This window comes from Sebastes fasciatus, chromosome 9 (genome assembly GCF_043250625.1).
Source record: "Sebastes fasciatus isolate fSebFas1 chromosome 9, fSebFas1.pri, whole genome shotgun sequence".
Classification (NCBI taxonomy): Eukaryota; Metazoa; Chordata; class Actinopteri; order Perciformes; family Sebastidae; genus Sebastes; species Sebastes fasciatus.
In genome coordinates, this window is record NC_133803.1 from 18,495,771 (window position 1) to 18,521,698 (window position 25,928).

Here is a 25,928-nt window from a genome sequence, read left to right on the forward strand (position 1 = left end):
GAAATATAGAGTGATATTGTGGATTTAGCTGATGTGTGTCGCCTCAGTGTTTTGACGGATGCTCGCTCACATTCACGTAGCGTGTGCACTCGGGCGAGCGCGAGCAACAGGACACTGACTTTCGTTGACTTAACGGCCACAGATGTCGCTGTTACAACCAATTTCTGATTCTTACAAACAGTCCCTTTACAGTAACTATGGACAATTATGCGATTAATCACGATTAAATATTTGAATCGATTGACAGCCCTAAACCATTAATACATCATTTGGAGCCAAGTTGTACAAACTCTTCTTTCCTAATGGTATCTTTTCTTTTTGCTCTGCACCTGCATTCCCCTTCTTTGGATGCACATATTATATCGTTCCTCCAAATGCTTCCACAAGAACTCCCAGTCTAAAGTGTAGCACTAATCTCTCATATCGCTTCATTTGCCACATTTGCTTCACATCATTTCCTCTCTCTCTCTCTCTCTCTCTCTGTCTCTCTCCATCCCCCCAGTCCCCTCTGTTGTGTTCCCCTCCCTGGTACAGTAGGGATGTGGCTTCCATGGCAACTGCTGAATCATCCTCGACCGGCTGTCCTCTAATCCCATCTCCTCATGCAGCCAGGCCCCCGGTCGTCAGCAGGCCTCAGCATTAGCACATTGATCAGACGCTTCCATTTGCTATATTAGTTGCTTCAGTCTGCGCAGTTCTCAGAGGACACGGAGGTGCATCAGCAGCAGGGCTGAGCAGCAGCAGCCTTTCGGATGGGCAACGTACCCACTACGGTGAAGCACTGCCTGAGCTATGAGCAACTCATCCAGGACTACCCATGGCTGAAACGCTGGCTGCAGGAGGAGAAGGTGGGCGTTGTTTTTCCTTGTTTCTAATCTGCTGCACATGCTCTGCCACATGACTGTATCATGACTAGAGAGGATGTGCAGCAGCCAGCCGCTGATGACAGCGCGGATGCTGCAGTGCACGCTGCTTATGTAATGGTCCTCTTCAATGTATATGTTGCTGTACTTTTATATATTACTGTATTTTAAGGATGCATGTCTCTAAATAAGAAAGGTAGATTGCATTTATCTTTCTGATTTGACTGTATGTGCAACACAGTCTCACGACAGTTCGTGAGATAATCGCAAAATAAGCATCTACAGTATTTGATTCATGTACATAGACACAAATTTCCCTTTTTTCTTGTGACGCTCAGCACGACTTTCAACAACACGAGACATAGGTGTCACTTTTTGCTCCAGTCTTTTCAAAGTAAAACTACTAAGTTAGGTTTAGGAATAGATCAACTTGGTTAGGCTTAGGCAACAAAACTACTTAGTTAGGTTTAGGAAAAGACCGTAGTTTGGGTTAAAGTAACACCGGAAGTGCCGTAACTTAAGTACGGAAGTTCCGTGGCAAATAAATCAACTTTGACTTGTGGTTTCACACGGAACACAAACGCCGGTCTCTTGGGCAAAAGTCCTGTGGTTTTTGACCAACCCATCCACCCCGACTGCCTCCCTACGCGGCGTTTGCCGCTCTTTATGCTTCCAGGTTCACAATTAAGTGGATTACATAGGAATTGATTTTGTGCTGACCATCACGAAAAACTGGGAAATTTGTGTATATGTACACGAATCAATACATTCAATTTCGTGGCTATTTCACGAACTGCTGTGTGACTGTGACTAAAGATGCAGGCTAGATGCTGCTGTGTCTTTTGTGTTGTGTAAATCCATTAGGCTGCCTCAACAGGATTAATTGATAATAATTTAACATGAAAAATAGGTATTTACTGCAAGTGGACAAATAGGCAGCCCATAGTGGTTCTTTACATTCAAATACTACTCACTGATCAGATACAAAGCTTATATTAACTAATAGATTTGATATTTCCATTGATGCATGTGCACTACAGTAGATTTTTAGCCTCTTATAGCTCATTGTTTTGGTTTTATAGCCTGCACATTTCTTGAAGAGATGAGTCTGAGCTGTTCAACACCTACAGGCTTTGTTTTCAATTGTTACCCACAAAAAAATACTACATTACAAGTAAAAGCAATGTGTAAAAGTACTCTATTAATGATGCAACAGTATGCAGCATGTCATTGTTATATTTGGTGTAGTGGCAGTAGGCAGTATATTTCTGGCATCATTGGGCAAAAATTCCATAATAACCTTTCAGCATATTGTAATTCAAGTGTTCTGAGAGATAACTAGCCTCCTGCACCTCCTCATGGCTCTGTTTACAGGCTTTAAAAAAATCCCGTGACGGGAGACTTTGACCAATCACAGGTCATTTCAGAGAGAGAGAGAGCGTTCCTATTTGCTGTGCTCCGGTCATGTGACCGGAGCTTGGCATTCCTCCTTGGTTTACTGTAAGCTCCTTTAGCTAGGGGCTCAGCAGTTAGTTGAGTTGGTGAAGAAGACTGTTGAATGTCTAGCAAGCTAAAAGGACAGATACTCTATGTCTCTCAGAAGTTGGACACAAATCGATTAGATAACGTTGCAGTTTTTGTCAGCTAGTGGTGTTTTTTAAAATGTGTTTTAGCCAAAGCTATATAAATTCTATAATATTTAATATCTTTTAACTCAACGAGGTATTTTTCTCTACGAGGTTTAGACCAGAAAAATACCCTGATCCTCAGAATAACCCTTGTGGTTTGTGTGGAGTTACCCTCACCTTCTTTCCCAGTCTTTTCTCTCTACGAGACATATCCTGCATCCTAATGTCATGAGAGGCTCATGTTTTAGTTCTAGGGTTTCACTTGGCTTTGAGGTAGACAGTTGTTCATGTTAGAAATAACATGTCCTGGAGCATCCCAGGCCAACAGGATGACTGACTGCTTGTTTTCAGTGTACACGTCTCCTTATTCCCTTTCTCTGTTTCTCTTTGATACTTCTCCAGACCATCACAGGACACGAGTATCCAGAGTTTGTTAAAATAGTTGAAGTTGGGCCCAGAGATGGACTTCAAAATGAAAAGGTAACTTATACATTGTCATTTCAGTCATGAATCTTATTTATATTTTTAAATACACACCCTTGTTTTGTATTACTATTCTTGATCACCCCGGGAAACCCCCTATTTTTCATACATAAAACAATCCATAACATATGGGTTGTGTGCCATAATTGCCAGGAGCATGTGTTTCACATTTTCTTTGAAATTGAATAGGAAAGATGACACGGCTTCTGGCTTCGTATTCTCTGCTTAGCGTGTCACTGCTTTATCATTTCCTTATTGCACGCCTGTAGTTTTACAGATTGCACTGGATGCAGGGATAATTCTATTTCCCACCATGTGTCGTTATAAGAAATATTGTATATTTTGAGAGATTCAAGTGCAAGATTCAGCATGTGTATATAGATAGCAATGTGATTGGCAAGCAGCATAGCAAAGAAAAAAAAGAAGATCTGCCAGATATGTGCTTGTTGTACCTCCCATCTTGAGTGGAATCAAATCCAGAAAGAGCAGTTTCAGTTTCATTGTTCCCCAGGAAATTGTTCCGACAGGGGTGAAAATCCAGCTGATAGACATGCTCTCAGGAACAGGCCTGCCTGTGATCGAGGCCACCAGCTTTGTCTCTTCAAAGTGGGTACCGCAGGTAATAACTCTTCTTTGTGCACAGCAAAAGAGTGCTGAGTGATTTATTAGGCTCTCTTTCTTGTCTGAATAACTACTGAAGAAAACCTGCTCTTTTAGCAAACCTTCTTGGACACACAGATGCTTTTGGAAAGAATATATTAAGATATCCTTCACATAGTCGCCCTCTCATTCCCTGTCATAAATTGTACCACTATTTACTTCCTTAAAAAAAAGACCAAACAAGAACATGTCACATTTTATTTACTGAGAAATGTGAGATGAAAAAGTTTATTCTGACCTTTACGAAACGTCTGCTAGCATGTGAAAACATTTGTGCACGATGATGTATTCTCAGGTGATGTTAAACGTTTATTTTTCTACATCATATGTTTTTTCCCCTCCTTCATTTAGATGGCAGACCACACTGATGTACTCAGAGGAATCCAGAGGGCGCCTCATGTTCGCTACCCTGTTTTGACACCTAACATGCAAGGCTTTCAGGATGCTGTAAGCATTCATTTTCAATTCAGCGTGATGATCTCTGCTATAACTATTTACCCCCTTACCTTGCTTGTCAATTTGAGTTAACTGTTGGCACTACACTCTTTTTTTTCCCCAGATAAATCCTGCACTTGCGTAAGTGTGACAGTGTTCAAAACGGTTTAACAAGTTAGTTTTTCTCTCCTGTTTTAAGGTTACAGCTGGTGCTACTGAAGTGGCGGTGTTTGGGTCAGCGTCTGAAACCTTCAGTAAAAAGAATATTAACTGCTCTATTGATGAAAGCATGCTGAGGTTCGAGGAAGTCATTAACACTGCCAAAGAGCGACAAATTCCAGTCCGTGGGTTAGTATTCTGGGTATTAATTGTCACTTACAATGAGTGTCAACACATATCTGATGTTGTTTTTTACTCCGAATGAAAATACAATTGAAAATACTGCCGTTTCTATATGAAGGAGAAAACACACAATTTAGTAATTATAGTTTTAAAGCAAACTTCCAGATGTTCACCAGGTTATATCTGTACAATTGTTAACCACAACTCCAGATGGACTTTAAGGCAAACCAAATAGGATAAGTTACTGAATATACTGTAGTTCAATTGTAACACATGTTTCCTTAGATTATATGAACCTTTCTGTCAAAAAAAAACCTGAACATATCAGAACAACAGTGGGTTAGTATAAACACAGTCACTTTCTATGTGCAAAATACTGTTTGATAGTTAACAAATGGCGTCAAATCAAGATCTGGACTACCACCAAAATGTAATCACCCATCTGTTAACCAAATCTCATGTAAATCTTTTCGTATGCCTTTGAGATATCTCACTGACAAACAGATGAACAGCCAAAATAACAAACAAAAAAACATTAGAATCAAGAGAAATCTTCTTATCCTTTATTTGAACTGAGCTAATCCGTCTAACAACAACAGGCAACAGTAAAATAGTATGTTTTGATTTCATATAATCACGTTATCCGGAATACAGAAACCACAATACCAGAATAATCCACAGCTTGAAGTTCTCAATGTTGCAGTGAATTGCTGCTGCATCCACAGCCGGTGTTTTATAGTTCAACAAATGCTATCAAACATTACACAAACATATTACAATTCTCACAAACGTTGTCCTCTTTCAGATATGTTTCTTGTGCCCTTGGGTGCCCCCATGAGGGACCCATTGAACCCTCCAAAGTCTCTGAGGTGAGATAAACCTTTTACATTCTTCTTATTCTTTCATCTTTACTGAAACATTCAGTAAAGACAATATTAATAAAATGTTGTCACATTACATTGAAAATACAAGTTTTCTAGACATGAAGATTGCATTGGTTAAGGTTAGTTCTTTTACTGAATGATTTCCTGTTAATGAGAGTGTTTTACCATATTTTTACTATTTAGGTGGCAAAGAGGTTATATGATATGGGCTGCTATGAGATTTCCTTGGGGGATACCATCGGTGTTGGTACTCCAGGGTCCATGTTTAAGATGCTGCAGAGTGTGATGAAGGAGGTGCCCACCAGCGCGCTCGCAGTTCACTGCCATGACACTTATGGGCAAGCACTGCCCAACATCCTGACTGCACTTCAGGTAAGAACTCATAATGTTTAGTGTGGAGAGTAATCACAAAACTACTAATACTACTCAGTGGGCAACTGCGGGGTCTGAAAAGTGAAGCCAATGTGAAAGTGTCTTGAACTTGAATTATCTCTAATAGCCAGCAGGGGGCGACTCCTCTGGTTGCAAACAGAAGTCTGATTGTATAGAAGTCTATGAGAAAATGAGCCTACTTCTCACTTGATTTATTACCTCAGTAAACATTGTAAACATGAGTTTATGGTCTCAATCGCTAGTTTCAAGTCTTCTTCAATACAGCATGATGTTTATTTAGTAAATTATGGTCCCATTTACAGCGAAATAGACCATAAAGCAGGGGATGCTTTAGGGCGTGGCTACCTCGTGACTGACAGTTTGCTTCCACGGCGTTGTCTGGTCTGGGAGTTGTCTTTGTTTCGTCTTACAACTTTATCTCTTTCACAGTATGTTTTCAGTTAATGAAAGTTAATTATAACCTTTTTGTTCGCCTAAAATTGTCAGCATTCGGTTGTACTTAGCTCCACCGTCTCGTGACACTTCTGGTTGCAAATAAAGATGGCGACGGCCAAAATGCCAAACTCCACAAACAAATGGTTGACGTCAACTTTTATACAGTCTATGCTACTACTACCACTACTGACCATAAGGATTTATTATGTTATGGTCATTATTGTTACTATAATTATTATCACCAATAGCAAAAGAAGTACTGTGATTAGGTAGTATTTTAGTAGCAGGAATAGTGTTAAAAAAGCTCTTAATATTTCAGTTAAGAATTACTTTTATTATTTTGACAACAAAAATAAGACATTAGCCAAACTATCTATCAATACCTTTTACTGCATTTTGCAAAGCTGCATCAACTTTGACCTTCTGTAACTTCATAGTTATGCATTTAAGGAGTTTTATAATGTAAAGAATGATTGTAAAAACTAAGATGAACACACACAAAAATGTCTGATTTAAAATTATTTAAAACTTCAAGGATACACGCCCTGAGCGGTCTCATTTACAAGAAGGCCTTTAGACACAAAAGACATAAACATTAACAATGAAAGCATGAGAGAAAAACAAGGGTAAATATAATATTTTTAAAAAATGATACAAACCCACGCACATAAACAAGAGCTCAACCCCAAACCCATACTTATAACAATCTATCCATCTTTCTTAAAGACATTGCGGTAACGGTTTACAAGGTGCTGCTCTCTCTGGCAAGACGGCGCTGCCTTACTAATCACTCAAAGCACCTGGCATTTCTGTAAGTTCTTAAAATGAAGGGGAACGGGTCCAAGACTGCTTCGAAAAGTTGGGTGGAGGGACCTGTGAATTCTGGGAAACGCAGAGGAAGGAGCTTGAAAGTTCTCAAAAACCTGGCAGACTTCAAACAGACGTCTTTGAAAATAAGAGTGAAGGAAAGCCCTGACATCCTCTGAAAAAGGAGGAAAGCTCTCAGGTCTCTCTAAAGAAAAGGAAGACAGGAGCTCTGATAATTCTGGGAGGACAAGCATGAATCACACCACTTTTATGAGAAGAAAAGTATGAAAAAACATCCTGATCTTGGTGTGAGGGATGTGAAAAAGTGCCAGTACTTTCTCTTGCAGTCCGTAGAGGGCTTACAAATACTGGCATGGTTTGAAGAGGAGACCCATTTATCTCAAGAGTTCTCCTGCGCACAAGACAGTAATGCATCATCCTCTAGATTCGCACATCCTCTAATGTTGAATTGTTTGACAGCTTTACTTTCTGCAGTGGCTTGGCAAGGATGTCTCCGGGCATCTTCTCCCTCACATGCACATCTCTCTCGCCGTGATGAATTTGAAGAACACTATTGTGGAGAACCGCAAGCCGATTATGGATAAATGCCCAGCCTTTACATAAATCAATGTTCTTACTCATGATGACATGAAGAGGACCAACCAGATGTGGAAGCAAAGTTGAGGTGGTGATTCTTGTTCCAGGATGTCTTTCAACTACCTTAAGTAACTGCCAACATTGTAGAGATCACAAGTCTTTTCTGCGGCTTTAAATCATTATTCCTGCTGGGGATAAGCGTATGCAAAGCTGCTCCCAATCCATCTCTTTCGGGGCAGAAGTTACAGACATTCAAAGACAGCTTCTTTTCTTTGTTTTTTACAAAGAGCACAGGATAAGTAGTGTTTATTTTCCACTGGTATCAGGAAAAAGGAAGTTAAATTATCATCAGAATGTTCAAGTAGACTGATGGCGGTTTATTTTGCCCATTTAAGCTTGTTTGAAATAATAATAATATAATATTAGTGCTGTCAATCGGTTCAAATATTTAATCAGAATTAATCGCATGATTGACCATAGTTAATCCAGATTAATCGCAAATTATTCACACATTTTTTATCTATTCAAAATGTACCTTAAAGGGAGAATTTGTCAAACATTTAATACTCAAATATGTTTGCTTTATGCAAATGTATGTATATATTTATTATTGTAAATTAATTAACAACACAAAACAATGACAAATATAGTCATGAAACCCTCACAGGTACTGCATTTAGCATAAAAAAATATGGTCTAATCATAACATGGCAAACTCGAGCCCAACACGCAACTATGACTTGCCCAAAACTTTATGTGATTATCATAACGTGGGCATGTCTGTAAAGGGGAGACTCGGGGGTACCCATAGAACCCATTTTCATTCACATATCTTGAGGTCAGAGGTCAAGGGACCCGTTTGAAAATGGCCATGACAGTTTTTCCTCGTCAAAATGTAGCGTAAATTCAGAGCGTTATTTACCCTATTTGGCGACAAGCCAGTATGACATGATGAATTCCTTAGTTTTTTTGTAGTTTCAAATGATACCAGTATCTTCACTCTAGCTTTAAAACTTAGTCTGCTACAACCTCTGAAAGATCAATTGCGTTAATGCGTTAACTTTAACAGCACTAAATAATATTAAATTCAAAGATATTTTAGAGCTTACACATAATAAGTGTTCATCTAAAATAAATCTCAAAAATACCTGTTGACATTCTCCTCTTAAACAACTATTGTAATTTTGAGTATGCAGTGTAAATCAATGTATCGCTGTCCAAATGTTTATGAAACCAACCGTGAACCTTAATCTGCCCTTAAGCTTTAATGACAATGTGTCAGTTTACGACATTATGAATGTATCCTCTGTTTTTGGGGGGAGTATTGAGAACGCGCAAAACAAATGTGTAGGTTACAATGGGACACACAGAAAAGCAGGAACCATCAGTCAACAAGGAAGAGAAACATGATCTAAGCCTCCCCACAAAGCAAGATGATTCACAAACTGCCCGCTGAGAAAAAATCCCAGAATCTTAATGAACATAAGATATTTCCAACGGGCCCTTCCATCACAGTGCACATGTGTTGTAGCGAAGAGAAGGAAAAAAAGGATTATTACAGTAATAAACTCTGTTTCTACACAGCTCACAAAAATGTAATTAGGTTGTAAATCCCTGCGGAAGAGCTCTCATCGGGGTGTTTTTTCACCAATGTGCCCGTAGCGAGTGTAAAACTGACATAAATCCAGACATAAAACAGAGGTAACGCAGATATGGCGGTATCAGTTCTCCGGGGCACATTGTCATTGCAGAGGAGGGAGCTCATTGGGGGCTGGGTGGGTCAACAGATGTGAGGGGGGTCAGCACAAAGGCTCACCTATTCAGTGTCTGTTGGACAAAGCCACTGAGAGCTAGGTGGATAGAAGGGCCCTGGGGGGCTCCTAACTCATCTGTCGCTTGGCTGTTGAACTCTCTGACAATGCTGCGCTTAAAGGCCAGTGGAAGATGATCCTCTCATTCGCTCGCCGCGGAGCACGTGATGAATGGCGCTGCAGCTGCAGATCCCAACTCTAGAAACTTTGATAGCACTTGTAAATAATCTGGTGTTCAGACAATAATTATTATGCGTTTTTGTGACTTGTAGTTTGAATAGATGACTGCATGGTAATATCATTCATTTACAGTGTCATCCAAATATAGCAAAAACCTAGTTTAAGACCTGGAAACATTAGATTAAGAGTTACACTCTCACCAAAGACAAAGCACCTTAATATTAATACTGGTAAATACTAAGGGTGAGAATCACCAGAGGCCCCACGATGCAATATTATCACGTCATCGGGTCACTTTCTTATTGTGATATTAAACATTTTACGATATACTGAGCATTGCGATAAGATATATTGCGATTTAGTACCTTTTTTCAACTTCAAATTATGTAGTTTGTCAACATTTGTTTTATCTAATACGATTCAGTTTTCACTCAGTTCATCTCAGAGTTTTCATTCACATATCTTGAGGTCAGAGGTTAAGGGACCCTTTGAAAATGACCATGCCAGTTTTTCCTGGCCAATATTTAGCGTAACTTTGGAGTCTTATTAAGCGTAATGTAAAAAAAGTTTTTGTTTTCAGATGTGAAACAAATATTTACCGCACCAGAACTTTTTTCAGTCCAACCCTAAAACATGATTCATAGTCAACTCTGGCAGGACACAAAATACAGTGAAGCATTTACAGTACTTGGAAGAAATAATGGTTTGATTTACTCTTAATATTGATGCTTTTATCTTGATCATCTCCAGTCAGTCATCTGTAACTCTGCAACATCGTGCTGAAGGAAAGCTCAACAATGTCCGTTTGTAAAAGTAGCAAATATTGTAAAAATTAGCCTTGTTTTTGGATGGCGGAGTGAAAAAGCGCAGAGGGACGGTTAAATTCCTCTGTGGATCATATTCAGAATGATTCATCACAGCTGCCCCGTGGCCACAGAAAATAATAGCAGCCGGGGATATTTTGCCTACCATTTGCTCGCCCATAAACAAGATGGAAATGAAAGATTTTATCATAGCTTTTCATTACTGTGTGCCAGAAGTCCACACCACCAACTGGGAGAGAAATGAATTCCCCCAGCGCTGTCAGCCCTGAGTCACCTCTTTTGTTCTCGATAAAGACATTCCTCAGTCTTTGTACCTTTTCTCTTTTTTTCTCAGGAGGTCTGGAGGGGGGTGGGGGGGGGCTTTGTTACAAACCTACTCCTGGCAGGTCACACAATGACAACGTATGTACTTAGATTTCACAGGCTTGGCAGGGAAAATTATTTATTCTCACCCGCAATTTTGGTGTATTGTGTAGCGCTGCAGCTGGGGAATACAGTATAACCTGTTTGTGCTCACGCTTGAGCTCTCCGCTAACAATAACATCATCTTCAGTATTCTCTTTTGTCTGTTTCCATGAGGCCCTGTTCAGCCATGATGGGCTGTGCAAGGTCAATAACTTTGTTTTACTAACATCCAAAGGTCTACTGGAAGTGTGTTGATGCCTTCAGTACATCTTTGTATGATGATGTTATAGGTGACATTTACTGTATAACAGTATCATATTATGACCATTGTGATCTTCATCATCATGATCACCATTGTCTCCCGTCAGTGGTGAAGTGCTGTTTTTCAGAAGAAAAAACCTTCATAATCAAATAAAGAAATATACGCACTTAGCTTAAATAACCAATCAAAGTCTAATAAATCACAAAATAATATTGATAATAAATAATACATTTAATTTACAGGACAACCTAGGTATGTAAAACAAAAACAGACAACACAATACAAGTGCAGAATATTATAGTATTATACAGAACATAAATCAAACATTAAAAGCAGTTTTAAAAAGTGCACTAACATGCACTAAAAAGCATGCATGGTTGTTATGTAAACAAAACAAGGAGAAGCTGATTACAACACACGCAGAGAATGACTTCATTCTCTGCTCAGGTAGACATCACTCCTCTATATCTTTACATAGACAGTAGTTGTTTACTGCTATATTAATGCTCTGGATATCGTATAGAGAACCTTTAAAAAAGCAGACAGAATAGCATCAAAGCATATATAAGAGGATACGGCATAAAATGAAGTATATAGTAAAAAGATGTACAGAAAAACTACAGAACAGACACATTCAACAACAACAATAACAACAACAACACATACAGAACGCCATTCAGAACCTTAAAATAACCGATGAGACCAAGCATCACAAAGAACAACCAAAGAATAATCTTTCAACTAAATGCTAAAGACGCAAACACACACATCCTTCTGGTATTTCTTCATTTTTTTAAAAAACAGAATAGGTTGACAGTTGTAAGATTATTGTTAATTATTAAATATGATTTTTTAAAAGGTTTTTACTACGACTAAGACTTGGTCAATATTGAATTTCCCTTGGGATCAATAAAGTTACTATTAATTTATCTATCTATCTATCTATCTATCTATCTATCTATCTATCTATCTATCTATCTATCTATCTATCTATCTATCTATCTATCGTGCAACAGGTGCATTTGGCATTGGTTATTTCTTTAATGGGTTGTCTCTGTAGATTTATTTTTCTGCAGCTTCGACCAAATGAATTTCCTTTTTTGGGATATATAAAATAAAGTTAAATATAGATAAACAGGAAGGCAATCCAGGCACTCCAAAATATGAAAACAAGTGGCAAACAATGAAGGAAATATTAAAAAGTCTTTATTATAGTGGCTAAATCTAACATGTTTCGACCACTGTAGGACCTACAGCTTTTAATATTTTCTTCCTCGTTTGTTTTAATATTTTGGAGTTTTTCAAGAGCACCCGACACTTTTTTATTTTACGGTTGAATACACAGAGCAACCAGTTATGTCTCTTTCAAAGTTAAATATGGTTTGATTTGATAGTGTTCTTCACCTATTACTGACCACACAGCTCCAAACTGAACATAAAAATTCAATGGTTTTAAAACACCAGGATCTTAGATTAGGATCTGAATTTTTTCTATATTAAGAAGACTTATTGTCTTGTTCTGCATTCATGAAGCCCAGTAATCCATGGAGAGGTTGGAAGGTGAACGATGTGATCATGCTCAAATAAGTCATGAAGCAAAAATGTCATTTATTTATTCTTTACATGTTTGTTTTGTCTATCTCCTAGCTGCTTATTTATGCGTTCCTGGAAGGAGGTGATATATGTGTCAGCAGTGGATCTGTGACAGTTTCTTTCAGCTTCCCAGTTTATGTAGCAGCAGGTAAAGCATCACTGCTCCATATCCTTCAGTGAATGCACGCTCTCTCTTTCTCTCTCGCTGACGCAGTCATAAAACCAAAAATGGGAGCATGTCCATCTTCAGCCTCGTCCACTCCGAGTGTAGAATGTCAACAAGCTTATCCTGAATCATGCGAGTTTTAAAATGCACTGTGTCTTTACCCAGGAATGTATTGTTTTTATATGGCCGCAGCTCACTGAATATGGCTTTTTAACACTGAGTGCACATCTGGTTTCTGGGCAGTTGTGAACCTAACTGAGCATTGGCAAGCTCGAGCTGCTGACCACCAATTCCTGCGCGATTAGGGTCCAGAGGAACAGGGCACGCTGCTGAAGGGTCCGTTTTGTTCCTCTCGGAAACAGTACGCCGAGGACCCCTGGCCTTACGCGGTTAGCAGCTGAAAGCGAGAGGATTGGCATGGTAGATTACAACTCTGTGTTTATACTACAAAAAAAAATCTGCCTAGTACAATATCCTGCTCTGGCTTTATCCAAGGTCTGGAAATCTCGTGCACTGCACACACCGGAGTAGATCTCCTCCTCCTCCTACCCCACCTCCTCCTCCTCTTCCCCTTGCCAACACAAACAGCAATTACGGCTGGCTCAGACGGCCCCTGAAAGAAGTAGGCTCTTGTCTGGAGGAAAAAGCAACCAATTAGCAGCATTGTTAAAAAAAAAAAAAGGCAATATAGATACTTTTAATTTAGCTCACTTAGTTCTGCTCCATGGGGTGAACGTCCGTCATGACCCAATGCCACTGGGAGGATCAGCGTGTTAATTTCGCCTCGCTGTGGGATCCTCTGACATCTGGCTCTGCCACGGAAGCTGGAAAACATCTTTAATATTCTCATGACGATCCCAGGGACATGTGGAAAACATCCCGAGACCTTTGTTCGTAATGACCAAAAAGAAAAACCAAAGGCCTGGCTTCATAACTTTTTGGTGTGAAAACAAAAGACAGGTTATACACTCGCGGTTAGGTTGAACACTTAAAAAAGCAAGAACTGCAGGTTTGTCTCTTTACGTAATATGTGCATTCAGAGAAATTGTGAAATGTATTAACTCTTCTCGTAGCATTAACATCAAAAGTCAAGTTATTTGTATAGCCCAATATTACAAATTTGCCTCAGGAGGCTTACAATCTGTACAGGATACGACATACTCTGTGCTTTACAGTACAAGCCTCTCATCGGGTAAGCAAATCTCCCCATAAAAAAACTTTTAATAGGGGAAAAAAATGGAAGAGACCTCAGGAAGAGCAACTGAGGAGGGATCCCTCTTCCAGGACGGACAGACGTGCAATAGATGTCGTGTGTACAAAGTAACAACATCATGAAAAATACAACAAAGACAATCCATATGACAAAAATGAATACATATAATGTGAACATATATATGAAGAGATGGAACAAGCAGGATGTCAAACTTCCCGGTGTCGCCAAACAGATAGTTTGAGCAACACGACCTCCTCTCCACCATGGAACCAAGAGAGAGGACAAGATTTTTGTTTTTAGTTCACAGTTGTTTTGGTGACGTAAACGTATGTCTCCCAAAACAAAAGCAGTAAACTAAAAGCCAACAAAAGTATTGCAATTCAGAAAAACAACCGAAAATTGCATCGTTCATTTCCATATGGAAGACACTTGGTATTGTTGGCAGTAAAAAAAACACATAAAAGTTCCCCACAAAATATAACAATTACGTTGATTGTAAGCAGCGAATAAGCCAAACATGTAAACAACCCTAAAAGTAATCTCTTGCAGGCACCGCCGCCGGAGGAGAGGAACATTTGTAACCAAGGTCATCCGTGAAATAATTTATGACGTTAATGATTATTTGTAGCAACTGCACATCGGTGTGGCAACGCTGCATTGTTGGCACGGTGTAAGAGGACACCGTCCAGGCGGGGAAAAAATGTCTTCTCAATGTGGCAAGAAAGTGGATCCCCATGGTTAAGGGCAGAGTAGTGCTGTAAAAACACGAGTAACCCAGAGAATCAGAAACATATGAAATATTCTGTTCGAACAGGGCCGTAATTATGTGGTGCTGGTGGTTTGAGCTGACAAAGAGGATGACTAAGCCATACTGTGGGACATTCTGTGCCCACTCATCCTCAGGACATAAGCCTACAGTTCTCTCAAACAGCTGTAAAACATGACCGCAGCCCTGGCGAGGCACGCTGCAGCGGGAAGAACAATCCGACAGAACAAGGATCTTTGTTCCTAAAATTTCACCTTGAGGTGAAGCCTGTGCGGAGGTGCTGAATGTCTCTGTTGTGTGTCCTTTTTGCAGATGGGGGTCTGTGTGGTGGATTCTGCAGTAGCCGGCCTGGGAGGTTGCCCGTACGCTCAGGGTTCGTCTGGCAATGTTTCAACAGAGGATGTTCTCTACATGCTCCAAGGCATGGGCATCGAAACTGTAAGTATGTCTTCACAGTGCACTCTGTATTTTTATGTCTCTATAATCCCAACAGATCGACCAAACTCAACAATCTTTCAGAGCTCATTTACATAAGCAGATCGCTCTGCAAACACACCGCTCTGTAAATGTTTATTTTATAATATCAGTGGTTTTACACAACTTGCACAAGCCCACAGTGTTGCATGCTCCATCCCAGGAACAATTTATTTAACAATCCTTACCCCTGCTGGTGGGATATTTTCACTACACTTTAGTTTTCTATCACCTGTTGCACTCTTTGGCTGCGGTCGGAAAGTCTTTTTTGCTTGGGAAGGTTCCTAATGGAGTGAAATGACCCGGAAGTATTTAAGTAGCTGCCATGATAAGAGCTGTTCGATTTCTCCAATTGCTAAGGAAAGGTGCTTCAATGCTTCCTTTCTTATCTCCTTTAGCATAGGATACACTGGACCATCCTTTATCAAAGGAAAGGAGATAATGCCGTCCCACAATTCCTTGCAACCGCAACATTTAAGGCGATGCACCATTCTACCGTTCCTGAAAACAAACAATATGCTTAGCTTGCATTTATTTAACAATTATTTCCATACAGTCATATACTAATTGGGATTCATGTTGATAAACATGAGTGGGCAGTGACAACCATTTCGTTTCACTTTATTTCTATTTATTTATTTTGAACTAGTAACAAATAAGTAAAAAAACTCAAAAAAGAATAATGAACAAAATGAACAGTAAACATATAGCAAACAAACAATCAACATAAATAAATATTACGTCCGGAAAGGAGTAGGAAGAAGTATACATTTAATTATTTTACCCCTTTTCTATAACTCAAACAATAAACTCAATATTATCATGTATTCTTTTTTTTAAATTTCAATTCCAACCTTGGCAATGAAGTGATATTTTGTCACCGGTTGTCCACTTTAGGTCAGATAAACTTTTATTATATGTATGTTATGTGCAGTCGGATTCTCTTAACACCGCGGTTGTCTTTTCCTAAATCCTTCTGAATTCTCTTTCTCATCTTTCCTTGACCTCATGACCTTTTCCATCGAGGTCAAGGAAAAGTGGTCAGGAAAAGACGTTAAGACGTAATTTTTTGACTTTTCGACCGCAGCCATTCATTTAAATTCATGAGCAGCCTGCCTTTATGTCCGTCTTAAGACAAAATCACCTTGTAAACATTTTAACTGATACTGCAATATTTTTGCTTTGCAGGGTGTGAACCTTGCCAAAGTTGTAGAGGCTGGTGACTTCATCTGCAACGCTTTACATCGCGAGACAAACTCCAAGGTCGCCCAGGCAAGAGGCAGAACACTGTGATGTGTTTCTGTAAAGGAATATATTTCAGTATTTGACTCCTTTTAAAGTGCTTCCCCTGTTGTTGCTGCCTTCAGATTTGTTGCCTATATGCTGCTGTATTTTTGTTCCTTGTTTTAAACTGTCAGAGGCGTCTTATCCAAATAATCTCAAGAAAGACATTGTGTTTTGTGTTCCAAAACCAGCTCTTTTGAGTTCAGTTCCACGTTTTGGAGTCTGTTACTTGAAGGACAAAGGACTCAAAGGACCATTATGATCAACTGAGTGAATTTTTGTGTGATATTTTGGTTGGCTTTTTTTTTTTTCACAAAAGCTGACTATCACGAGGATAAATGTCCGGATTGATGTCTTGATGAATACATACTGACCTTTTTAAAAGCTGAATTATTCAATTCTAGTCTAATTTTTATTTGGCTCAGACAAATAAGCCTATGAAAGGTCAGTCACTTTAATTCATTTGCGTAGCTCAGTGGCCTTATAAAACAAAGTAAACAGGAAAATAATTGAGTCTGTTTTTGGCAACCTGCTGAACTCAATTTAGTATCAGCGCAGGTGTTCCATTTTAAGCTAAAAGAAAAAGCTCCTTTCTGCTTTCTCAATACGAATATCTTGTTATGCACTTTACTCCTCCGAAGACCTGGGTCAGATCCAAGTCAGATCAGAATCAGAATCAGAATGGTGTTTATTGCCAGGTGTACGAGGTATACACTAGGAATTTTCTTTGGTTTTGTTGGTGCAAGACAAACAGTATAATAACAAAAGAATAGATAAAACGTTAGAATAAAATAAGAATACAAATGTACAATTTACAAAATAAGCTATAAACAAAAATAAACATGATATAAACAGATAGTTTAGTCTCAAATATTGAGAGTGTATGAGAGAGGGGGAGATCCTGTATGACGAGCAACTGAACACAAGACTCCTCTCAAAATACCACAAAAAATAACAATTTAAAAGCCGTCTCCGAAGAGTGTTTGCCCTCAGGTTTGCCAAAGATCATTTAAAAAGTGTTTCTGCCATTTAAAAAAAGCTTTTACCGTGACATAAGCTACTGTCTGGGGAGGATCGGCTTTGTGAATGTGGGTTTCTCCTGTCTGCACTGTGCTATCTGTAAAACATAATAAAACATAAACATTAAAAATGGAATGTGACACTAAGTTTTAATGAAATTGTATCTAAAGCAAGATGCCAAATAATAAATGGTGTATATATTGTGTTTGAGAAAAAAAATATCATCAGCAGTTGTCTTTTCATGTACCCATATGCTGGAGGATTAAGATGATCCAAATAAAGAAAAAGAGAAAAAGAAAAAAACATTGTGGATGCCTCTGTCCAGGTCATCAAGACTCCGCGTACCCCTGCATGGTTGTCTTTCCTATCTTTGTCATTAATTGACGGCACCTTATCCCCTTAATGAATTAGCCTGATTAAAATACCACAGTGAAAACTAGAAGGTCTCTGGGTGTGAACCGGCTCTAAAATAAACTTGACTCTAATGAATAGATGTGGGAGAGAAGTGGCTCATTTGCATAAATGTATTAAAATGTGGTAATTACCTCCCCACAGTTGTCCATCTTCATCACGTACGCAAACAATTATGCAGTCGCACATCTTCCTCCGGAAAGAGCCGGGAAGGGAACTCAGGCGGAAGCAATTTTATAATGAGCCAGCCTGTTAGTGAAACTCTGGAACAAGAAAGTCCCAAAGTTTCACAAAATGAATAATTTGAGAGGCAAAATACAGTTTTACTTGTATTGCGGCAGTCGGGATTCAACATGGTGTCATTTAATCAAAATGTTTCCTTTGTGCTGGGAAGGTTGTTGAAAGGCCATGCACTTTTATCTGGTTTTTTTTAGAGCCTGGCGATTAGCATTTAGACACAATATTTCTCACTGTGGGGGGTTCTATTCAGAATCGAATGGATATGAGGAATCTATTTCCTCTCAAGAGCTTAAAACAAATTACTGTATGTGTGTTGACCCCTTGGCTGAAGCTGATAACAAAGGAAGGACTTTCATGAATCAAAATGTTGGTGGCTGGCCTGATTCATATTAATACAGTTGGTACCTTCGCCTGTAAAGATATGTAACTTTACAATCTATATGAAGCTGAATTTGACTGAGCCTGTGCTAAACTTAAAGGAACAGTGTGTAGCTTTAGGAGGATCCATTGGCAGAAATGGAATATAATATAATAATATTATGTATAATCACCTGAAAATAAGAGTTGTTGTGTTTTTGTGTTCTTAGAATGAGCCATTTATATCTAGATAGGGAGCGGGTCCTCTCCATGCAGTCCGCCATGTTTCTACAGTAGCCCAGAACGGACGAACCAAACACTGTTAACTTTTCCTGCTTGGGCCAGAGTAGATAACGTTACTCGCTGCTGCCGTCGCCGCCACTCTCTCTCTTGCTTCACCACTCACCTTCCACGTACACACACACTCTACACACTGGCTTTCTTACAGCAACTGGCTCTAGAGAGGGACATTTGCGTTTGCGCGTCAGCTACCGTAGTTCTTCTACACGCTTGGCACACAGGAGAGGCTTCAGTTGGTTGCAATCTGAACCTCACTGCTAGATACCGCCAGATCGTGCACACTGCTCCTTTAAAGCAGTGTTTCTATTTTTAACAAGAGTATGAGTCACGCCAGTAGCTAAACAGTACACCACAAGATGATTCTGAAAACATTTGAGGCAAGAAGTTTTTGCAAGTCCAAGTTAAGTTTCAAGTGTTAAGCGATGCAGGATCACGTTGAGAGTGCGTGCCACACACAGGCTTGCAGGCACTCAGACAAACCGGTTTTTTTTTTAGGTTAAAGCTGCAAACAATAACCCCATACCTCTCTGAACAGAAATTGCGAGGCAAACCAGCAAAGGTCTCAGCGTCACTGAAACCCTCCCAGGAAACTCTAGTGTGAGAGGAAGCACAAAGCTCTTAGTGACTCAGTGAGAGGGACAAGGAGTCCTGAGAGAAGAGCAGGTTCACCTTCTTGGGCCAGAGGTCAACCCAAAGAGAGATGGTGGAAAAGATGAGAACAAGAATACAAGAGGTTACAAAGAAAATTGATCATTGATCACCAGGATCGGGCTGTTATTATGTACCAAAGAGCTTGAGGAGGCAGTTTGGAACACAACAATGACTCATAAAACAAGGAGGGTTTGACGCAGAGCAGATGAACAAGATGAAGAAAAAACTAGAAGAAGAAGGCAAATCCCCACCCGGCCTCCTTCACCGTCCACCCAACTCTTCCTCTTCCTATATTTACGTCCACATCTTCACGGTTGACTCAGTGTTCAGCTCTGCGGCCGCACAGCAGGAATGTTCTGGCTTCCAACCAGCGGGGGTCTCTGCGTGCAGCAGCATGTGTTTGTGGTTGTGTGTTTACTTACCGTCATGATCTCTCCCATATCCGCGTGGGTTTCCTCTGCTGCAGCTTCCTCCCACAGTCCAGACGTGATGGTCAGGTGAAATCTAAACAGACAGATGTGAAACCTCTCCAGCTTCACATCTCATCTCCTAAATATCGCTATTAGATCATTTGCATAATAATAAAAAATCATAATTGTCAGGGGTTAGAATTATATAATGTCTGATATTGTTTATTACTGTGATTTCACGAGTGCCTCCCTCTGATTCCGTCCTTTCTTTTCATCTATTAATATATTGTGCACACAAGAAAAGGCAATATGCAAGTGAATGTCAAGTATGTAAAATGTTTTAGACAAGAAAAGGCAGAGAAGGTACGAATGACCGCTAACTGTTAAGCTGATGACACCTATGTACCTCTGGAGCCTAATAATTACAGGAAACTAACAGACCATATAATTGTGTCTCCAGGAGCCTGGATGGCTGAAAAGTTTCTCCAACAGAATTGAATAAATCCAAAGTTATATTATTCGGACCAGAGCATTAAACCTCCCTGCTTACTTCTAGGGTGACCAGATCCCAACATGTGGGACAAAGAGTATGTTTGTGTGGGACAATATGGGACACATTACCATGCACATCTACAGTTAATCTCTGTAGATAATCTCTCTATTTCAGTATTTCAGTATTGCATATGTTGTTAACCTGTATCCACCCCACCATCCTATCTGATTCCTGTATCTTTGTTGTTGCAAATTTAAAAAAAAATTATAATAAAAAAGCTTTAAATCTTAAGTTATTTGCTGTTTATGACATACATATGTTTTTTTATTTATTTATTTGATTTTCATTCTGATGCAGACTTTCTTTTAAAAGTTGCTTTTTAACAGTGGATCAAAACACACAGCCTGTCACTCCAGAAATGACACAGCATTTTGAGCAAACTGAGACTCCAAGGTGTTCACAGTGAAGTTTATTATTACATACAGTTGACGCCTACAGCACCAATAAATTATCACAAAAAGACATCTGGTGACATAAAGCAATCTCAAAAGTGTCAGATGGGTTGTTTCTTACGATGACAGATGGCACAAGTCAGCGAGAAAGTGATGAAAAGATTCTGAAGATGGATTGTTTACTGCGGAGATAAAGCTTTCTTTTGTGATTCAAGATAAGAAATCCTGTGGGTTCAAACATAATCTTAAACATCTTTGATATACCTGTCATAACAGTATTTTACATGTGCAACATTTATAACTGTAGCAATATAGGTTTTTATCAACCCTCTTGAATACATTTTCAATAAACCAAGAAAGAAACCATGAAAAATATCATGTTATATCTCACAATGCTGCCATAATGAAGTATCTGTGGTTTCATTTTTGGCATATATTCTTATCAGTATTGTGATATTTATGCAACATCTAAAACCTTTTTGAGTTAAAAAAAATTACGAACATTTAACAGATGAACAAACATCAGAGAATAACAACACAACTGCTTTTCTGCGGATGGTGAAACTTTGTTTTGTCTCCTCTTCTCAACATCCTACAAGACAAAAGAAATAAAAGTCAACATAAATATGTCATATTATTATTAGATACCAGAGAGACTTGACATATTTTAATGTTGATGTACTTGCCATATTTTAATGACAACAGCCAGAGGCATTAATATGACAACTCCAAAAAGTAGCACAGTTGCAAAAGTGTATAGTAGATAATCTGAAAAGACAAAATATATATTCAACATTCAATACCACTAGAGTATAATAATAAATATAAAGGGCTGAATTTCAGATGTAAATGTACCGTGTGACCATGTGTGACCTTGCTCAGATTCATCGATTTCAGGAGGTTTAGTCGAACCACTGCTGCTTTTCCGAGATGTCACTGAAATACACAAACAAATGCTTCAAAATCTTTCCAATAAACCAATTTTAAATCTCGTAAATCAAAATCCTACTCACTGAAGCGTGATCTATTATGAAGCACATCATGAATCCTGTTGCACGTCAGCAGATCCTCATTGTGCAATCCTTCGCATGCACAAGGAAAGTGAAGTGCTGTGCCCAAAGTGGCCAAGAAGGCAATTTTACATTCAGGATCTGCACCAAGGATGAGTGCTGGGTCCATCTGGGCGATGCATTCATCATTTTGGAGGTCACTGTCACTGCATTGTGCTTCTTCAGGGCTCCAGCATTTGGCTCGGAAGGTTTTTAACAGTTCTCTGTACGGTAAATCAGAGGAAACATATTTTAGGTGCAGGTGCTTTATGGGTGTTGAGGGAATATATGCACAGCACATTCATCATCTTTAACATCCTGTGACAGACCATTATTTAAATGATTATTCTACATTAAACAGGCTGTGGAGGAATACAGAACAAAGAGCCTTTCCAACTGCACCGGTGCTATATAAAGATTGTGAATGTGACATTTTCTTTTAATAATTGCCTTCTGACATTTTAGATTTATTAGATGCAAATTGGAGCGGTGCTTTAAAACACATCCACTGTGACAAGCCAGTTTGGTAATGTCAGGGGTGGAGGCAATTACATTTACTCTTGCTACTGTAACAAGGTAGTCTTTTGTGGAGGCCTAGCCTACTTGCACTATTTTTAAAAATCTGTAATTTTACTTTTACTTAACACCCTGAGACCTGCGATCCCGACCGACTTTACTGTAATTCAGAGGCTGTAGCAGGTTCAGTTTTAGAGCTAGAAGGTGAGCTAGTGAAGGTACATGTACCATATGAAACTAGAAAACCTAAGAAATCCATTGGTGACAAACATTTCTTGCTAGCTTGTCGGCAAGGAGGATAAAAAACGCTCCAAATTTAGGCTACATTTTTGAGAGGAAAAACTGGTATGGACATTTAAAGGGGTCCCTTGACCTCTGACCTGAAGATATGTGAATGAAAATGGGTTCTATGGGTACCCACGAGTCTCCCCTTTTACAGATATACCTACTTTATGATAATCACATGAAGTTTGGGGCAAAAACCAAGCAGTTTTATGTATGCAGTATAAATGTGTTATTTTCACCTATTCTAAAAATGGTGTGTTTGAATATTTCTGCATACTGGGTTCCCTAAACAGTCTTAGAATTACATAAATTGGGTATCACTGTAAAGCTGAGACTCTTGTGGATCCAATGAGCCTAATTGTATTCATGTGTAATGATGTTAGTCCCCATAGTAGCCATTTCATTGAAGTGAGATCATTTTTTATAATTTGACCTCACTGTATAAAATGACCTGTGGTGACCTCCAGGTTAATCACAGCCTCATGAACCGTTACAACCACAAACTAGAGAACTGGAGCATTCAGAGGATGGATGGCTTTCCTAGGTAGATTGACAATAAGGTGGTTTTTGAGTGGTTTCCAGAACAGAAGTGCTCGCCATCTAATCGCTGAAAAATATAATTCTTGCAGAAATCTTTCTATGGTGTTCCTCAAGGTCTTGGTGTCTTAATTTTGTATTTAGGAGGTTTTATTGATCATTTTTATCAATTCTCGAGTGGAAAAAAATTGTTAAATTTAGCAGCAAATCTGTGTAACAAATGCTATCAACCCCAAAATTGCTGCAACAACATATGAGACATAATAGAGCATGGGAATGGCCACCATATACTTCTATTATTAAAAAAATAATTAATCAATTATTTCTTACTTCTGATTTATGGCTAGAACGACTTGACACACAGTGCTGAGCTGCATCTCAAATTAATCTTCAGGTTCCCAGTTTTCAGATGATGTACACCACTTCTATATGACATCTACTGCTGACCTGCTATCTCCCCCTAAAGACCCCCTTTACCTCCCTAAAAACGATTTTTAAAAAATGGGTCTATCGTGGGTCTCATAGGATTAAGATAAGATAAGATAAGATAAGATAAGATATTCCTTTATTAGTCCCTCAGTGGGGAAATTTGCAGTGTACAGCAGAAAAGGGGATAGTGCAAAAATCAAGATGCATCAGCTAACACAGTAAAAAAAAGAGCTAAACAAAGTGTAACAAAATATGAACCATTTAAATAGAAGGAAGTATAAAAATAGGAGCAGTATATACAGTATTGACAATAAACAGACTACTAACAAAATTGCACAAGTGGAAAATGATATTGCACAGTGAGAATGAATGAATGAATGAATGAATGAAATTCCACCTGAAAATATCAGGTTATTGTTAGTTTTTTGGTGTGTAAGTGGTCTACTGGGAGCAGCGCTGGGTTAACCTGGATTAACTACTATTTATCACACTGTACTTCACTACATTTCAAGTCGCATCCGTTACAGAGTAAAAACAAAAGTGGAAAAAGTCCTGATAAACTATAGCCTATGTGAAAGGGAACAGAAGATAGAAGCAGAGAGGAAGCTGCAGGTGTGTCTGCGGCCACAAGGGGGCAGCGCTCTTTGTTTACAGTCGTCGGTCTAGACAGGTGACACACCGGAGATGATACGTTAGAAATGTTTGCGTGGACTGGTTATACTGGGACAGAGACACAGAGTGGACTGGTATTTGGGGATTAAAGAGTAGAGAAGTTGAACCAGAAGGACTTAATCAGAGCTCAAGACCTGCAGGGTGCCTTTCACACAGGTGAGTTCAACAACACACCTGAACTCTCCATAATGAGAACACAACCACTTTGTTGCCTAGCAACACGTTGCTTGTGCTCGCTACACTAACCGGTAACATACTGTATATTGTTCACATGTCCATGTTGTCTGCCTTGGTCAATGTTTTATTCTACTGTTGGTAGAATAAGTTTCAGGCGGCGTTGTATAGTTTGTTTTATTTATTGTCGTATTGGTCTCAGTCATCTAAGATTTGTTTAGTTTATTAGTAGTTTTTTATGCTTTTTTCATGCTGAATGACTTATTTCCAAGGAACTTATGAGCACATCTCTGGTAAACACAAGATTTAAAGTAGCGTTTTTGTGTGATTCTTTGTGGAGAAACTCAGTTTTACAGATCTGTGAATTAAATCAACTAATCAATTAGTCGACAAAATCATATGAGTGTTAGTCCACTAAAAGTTTCTTTGGTCGAGGACAGCCCTAGTAATTTGTACTAGCCACGCTAGTGTTCAGTGCATCATTTTGGTCCAGATACAGTCTATGGTCAGTCTGAATTATCTCGACAATTAGCCTGTGGTTGTGTGTGTTTCCCAGATGATGAATCCTAATGACTCTGCTGTGATCCTCCGACCTTTCCTCTTGCAACACCATGAGGTTGACATTTGTTTTGAAATTTGGCACAGACAGTCATGTCCCCCTCTGGGTGAATTGTAATAACTGTGGTTGAACCCTATACTTTTCATCTAGCGCCATCATCAGCTCAACATTTTAGTTTGTCTGATACCGATACTACAGAGACAGAATAGCCACATACCTGCAGTTCCTGTCCTCAACACACAGGTTAACTGTATCCTGGCAGATCCAGGTGCGGCCTCCACATGTGCCGCTGTGCAGAGTGGTTTTCATATCCAGGCAGGACTGATCTGAAGCCTCACACTCGCACATGGCCAGCATCTCTGCCACATTGCGCGGCATGCTGCCGTAGAACTGCTGAGTCATCAGCTGACAGCGGTCGCACTGTTGCGGCATGCATGCCTTAAGAACACGTACTAGGTACCTGTTGCAAACTGCATCACTGAGACAAACTCTCATTTGGTCCAAGCAGGACGCAGAACCAAAGTGTACTGTAAAAAGAAATGCAGTGAGTCAGTTTTTAGATTACAGAAACATCCCTTTTATATTGATTGAAATCAGTGCACCATTTTATTTCCTCATTACCAGTAGCAGCAGCGATGCTGGTATTGTTTTCACCTTGTCAGTCTCTGTGTGAGTCATCATGGCGATATGTGGTCCTGGAGTCACAGGTACATGATACAGGGGTTTCACGTTCGAGCAGGCTTTGGTTGCAAACAGTCCGTGTGGAGAGCAAAAGAGGTGGAACGCATCAGCCGAAATACAGTTTAGGAACCCAGCGGCTATCGTCTGACAATGATTTTGTTTTTTATTGGTTTAAAATTAGCTTGAC

At 39.3% G+C, this 25,928-nt stretch overlaps 2 protein-coding genes across 3 annotated transcripts; one reads left to right on the forward strand and one right to left on the reverse strand.

Annotated features, from left to right (window-relative positions):
- Positions 1–502: 502 nt before the first annotated feature.
- On the forward strand, positions 503–17,812 carry hmgcll1 (3-hydroxymethyl-3-methylglutaryl-CoA lyase like 1). 2 transcript variants are annotated; one of them, XM_074646395.1, is made up of 9 exons: positions 503–848; positions 2,894–2,971; positions 3,486–3,593; positions 3,986–4,081; positions 4,269–4,417; positions 5,217–5,280; positions 5,479–5,667; positions 15,060–15,185; positions 16,410–17,812. In XM_074646395.1, exons 1-9 carry the CDS (start codon positions 753–755, stop codon positions 16,512–16,514), a joined length of 1,011 nt encoding a protein of 336 aa, XP_074502496.1. In that variant the 5' UTR covers positions 503–752; the 3' UTR covers positions 16,515–17,812. The 2 variants fall into 2 exon arrangements, with proteins under 2 accessions (XP_074502496.1, XP_074502497.1); XM_074646396.1 differs by having other exon boundaries at positions 15,060–15,189; positions 16,410–16,771.
- Positions 17,813–21,361: 3,549 nt separating this feature from the next.
- gfral (GDNF family receptor alpha like) lies at positions 21,362–25,619 on the reverse strand. Its single transcript, XM_074645424.1, has 5 exons — positions 25,278–25,619; positions 21,853–22,112; positions 21,695–21,775; positions 21,526–21,607; positions 21,362–21,431 (listed from the first exon to the last, which is right to left on the reverse strand). Exons 1-5 carry the CDS (start codon positions 25,553–25,555, stop codon positions 21,362–21,364), a joined length of 771 nt encoding a protein of 256 aa, XP_074501525.1. The 5' UTR covers positions 25,556–25,619.
- Positions 25,620–25,928: the final 309 nt, after the last annotated feature.

Bases quoted from the DNA above. Each gene is read 5' to 3' on its own strand.
- hmgcll1 (XM_074646395.1), top strand. From the start codon at position 753: ATGGGCAACGTACCCACTACGGTGAAGCACTGCCTGAGCTATGAGCAA. The intron at 4,418-5,216 runs GTTAGTATTCTG...GTCCTCTTTCAG, and splicing joins CGACAAATTCCAGTCCGTGG to ATATGTTTCTTGTGCCCTTG. The intron at 5,668-15,059 runs GTAAGAACTCAT...TCCTTTTTGCAG, and splicing joins ACATCCTGACTGCACTTCAG to ATGGGGGTCTGTGTGGTGGA.
- gfral (XM_074645424.1), bottom strand. From the start codon at position 25,555: ATGAGAGTTTGTCTCAGTGATGCAGTTTGCAACAGGTACCTAGTACGT. The intron at 21,776-21,852 runs GTGAGTAGGATT...TGTGTATTTCAG, and splicing joins TCATAATAGATCACGCTTCA to TGACATCTCGGAAAAGCAGC. The intron at 21,432-21,525 runs GCAAGTACATCA...TTTGTCTTGTAG, and splicing joins GCTGTTGTCATTAAAATATG to GATGTTGAGAAGAGGAGACA.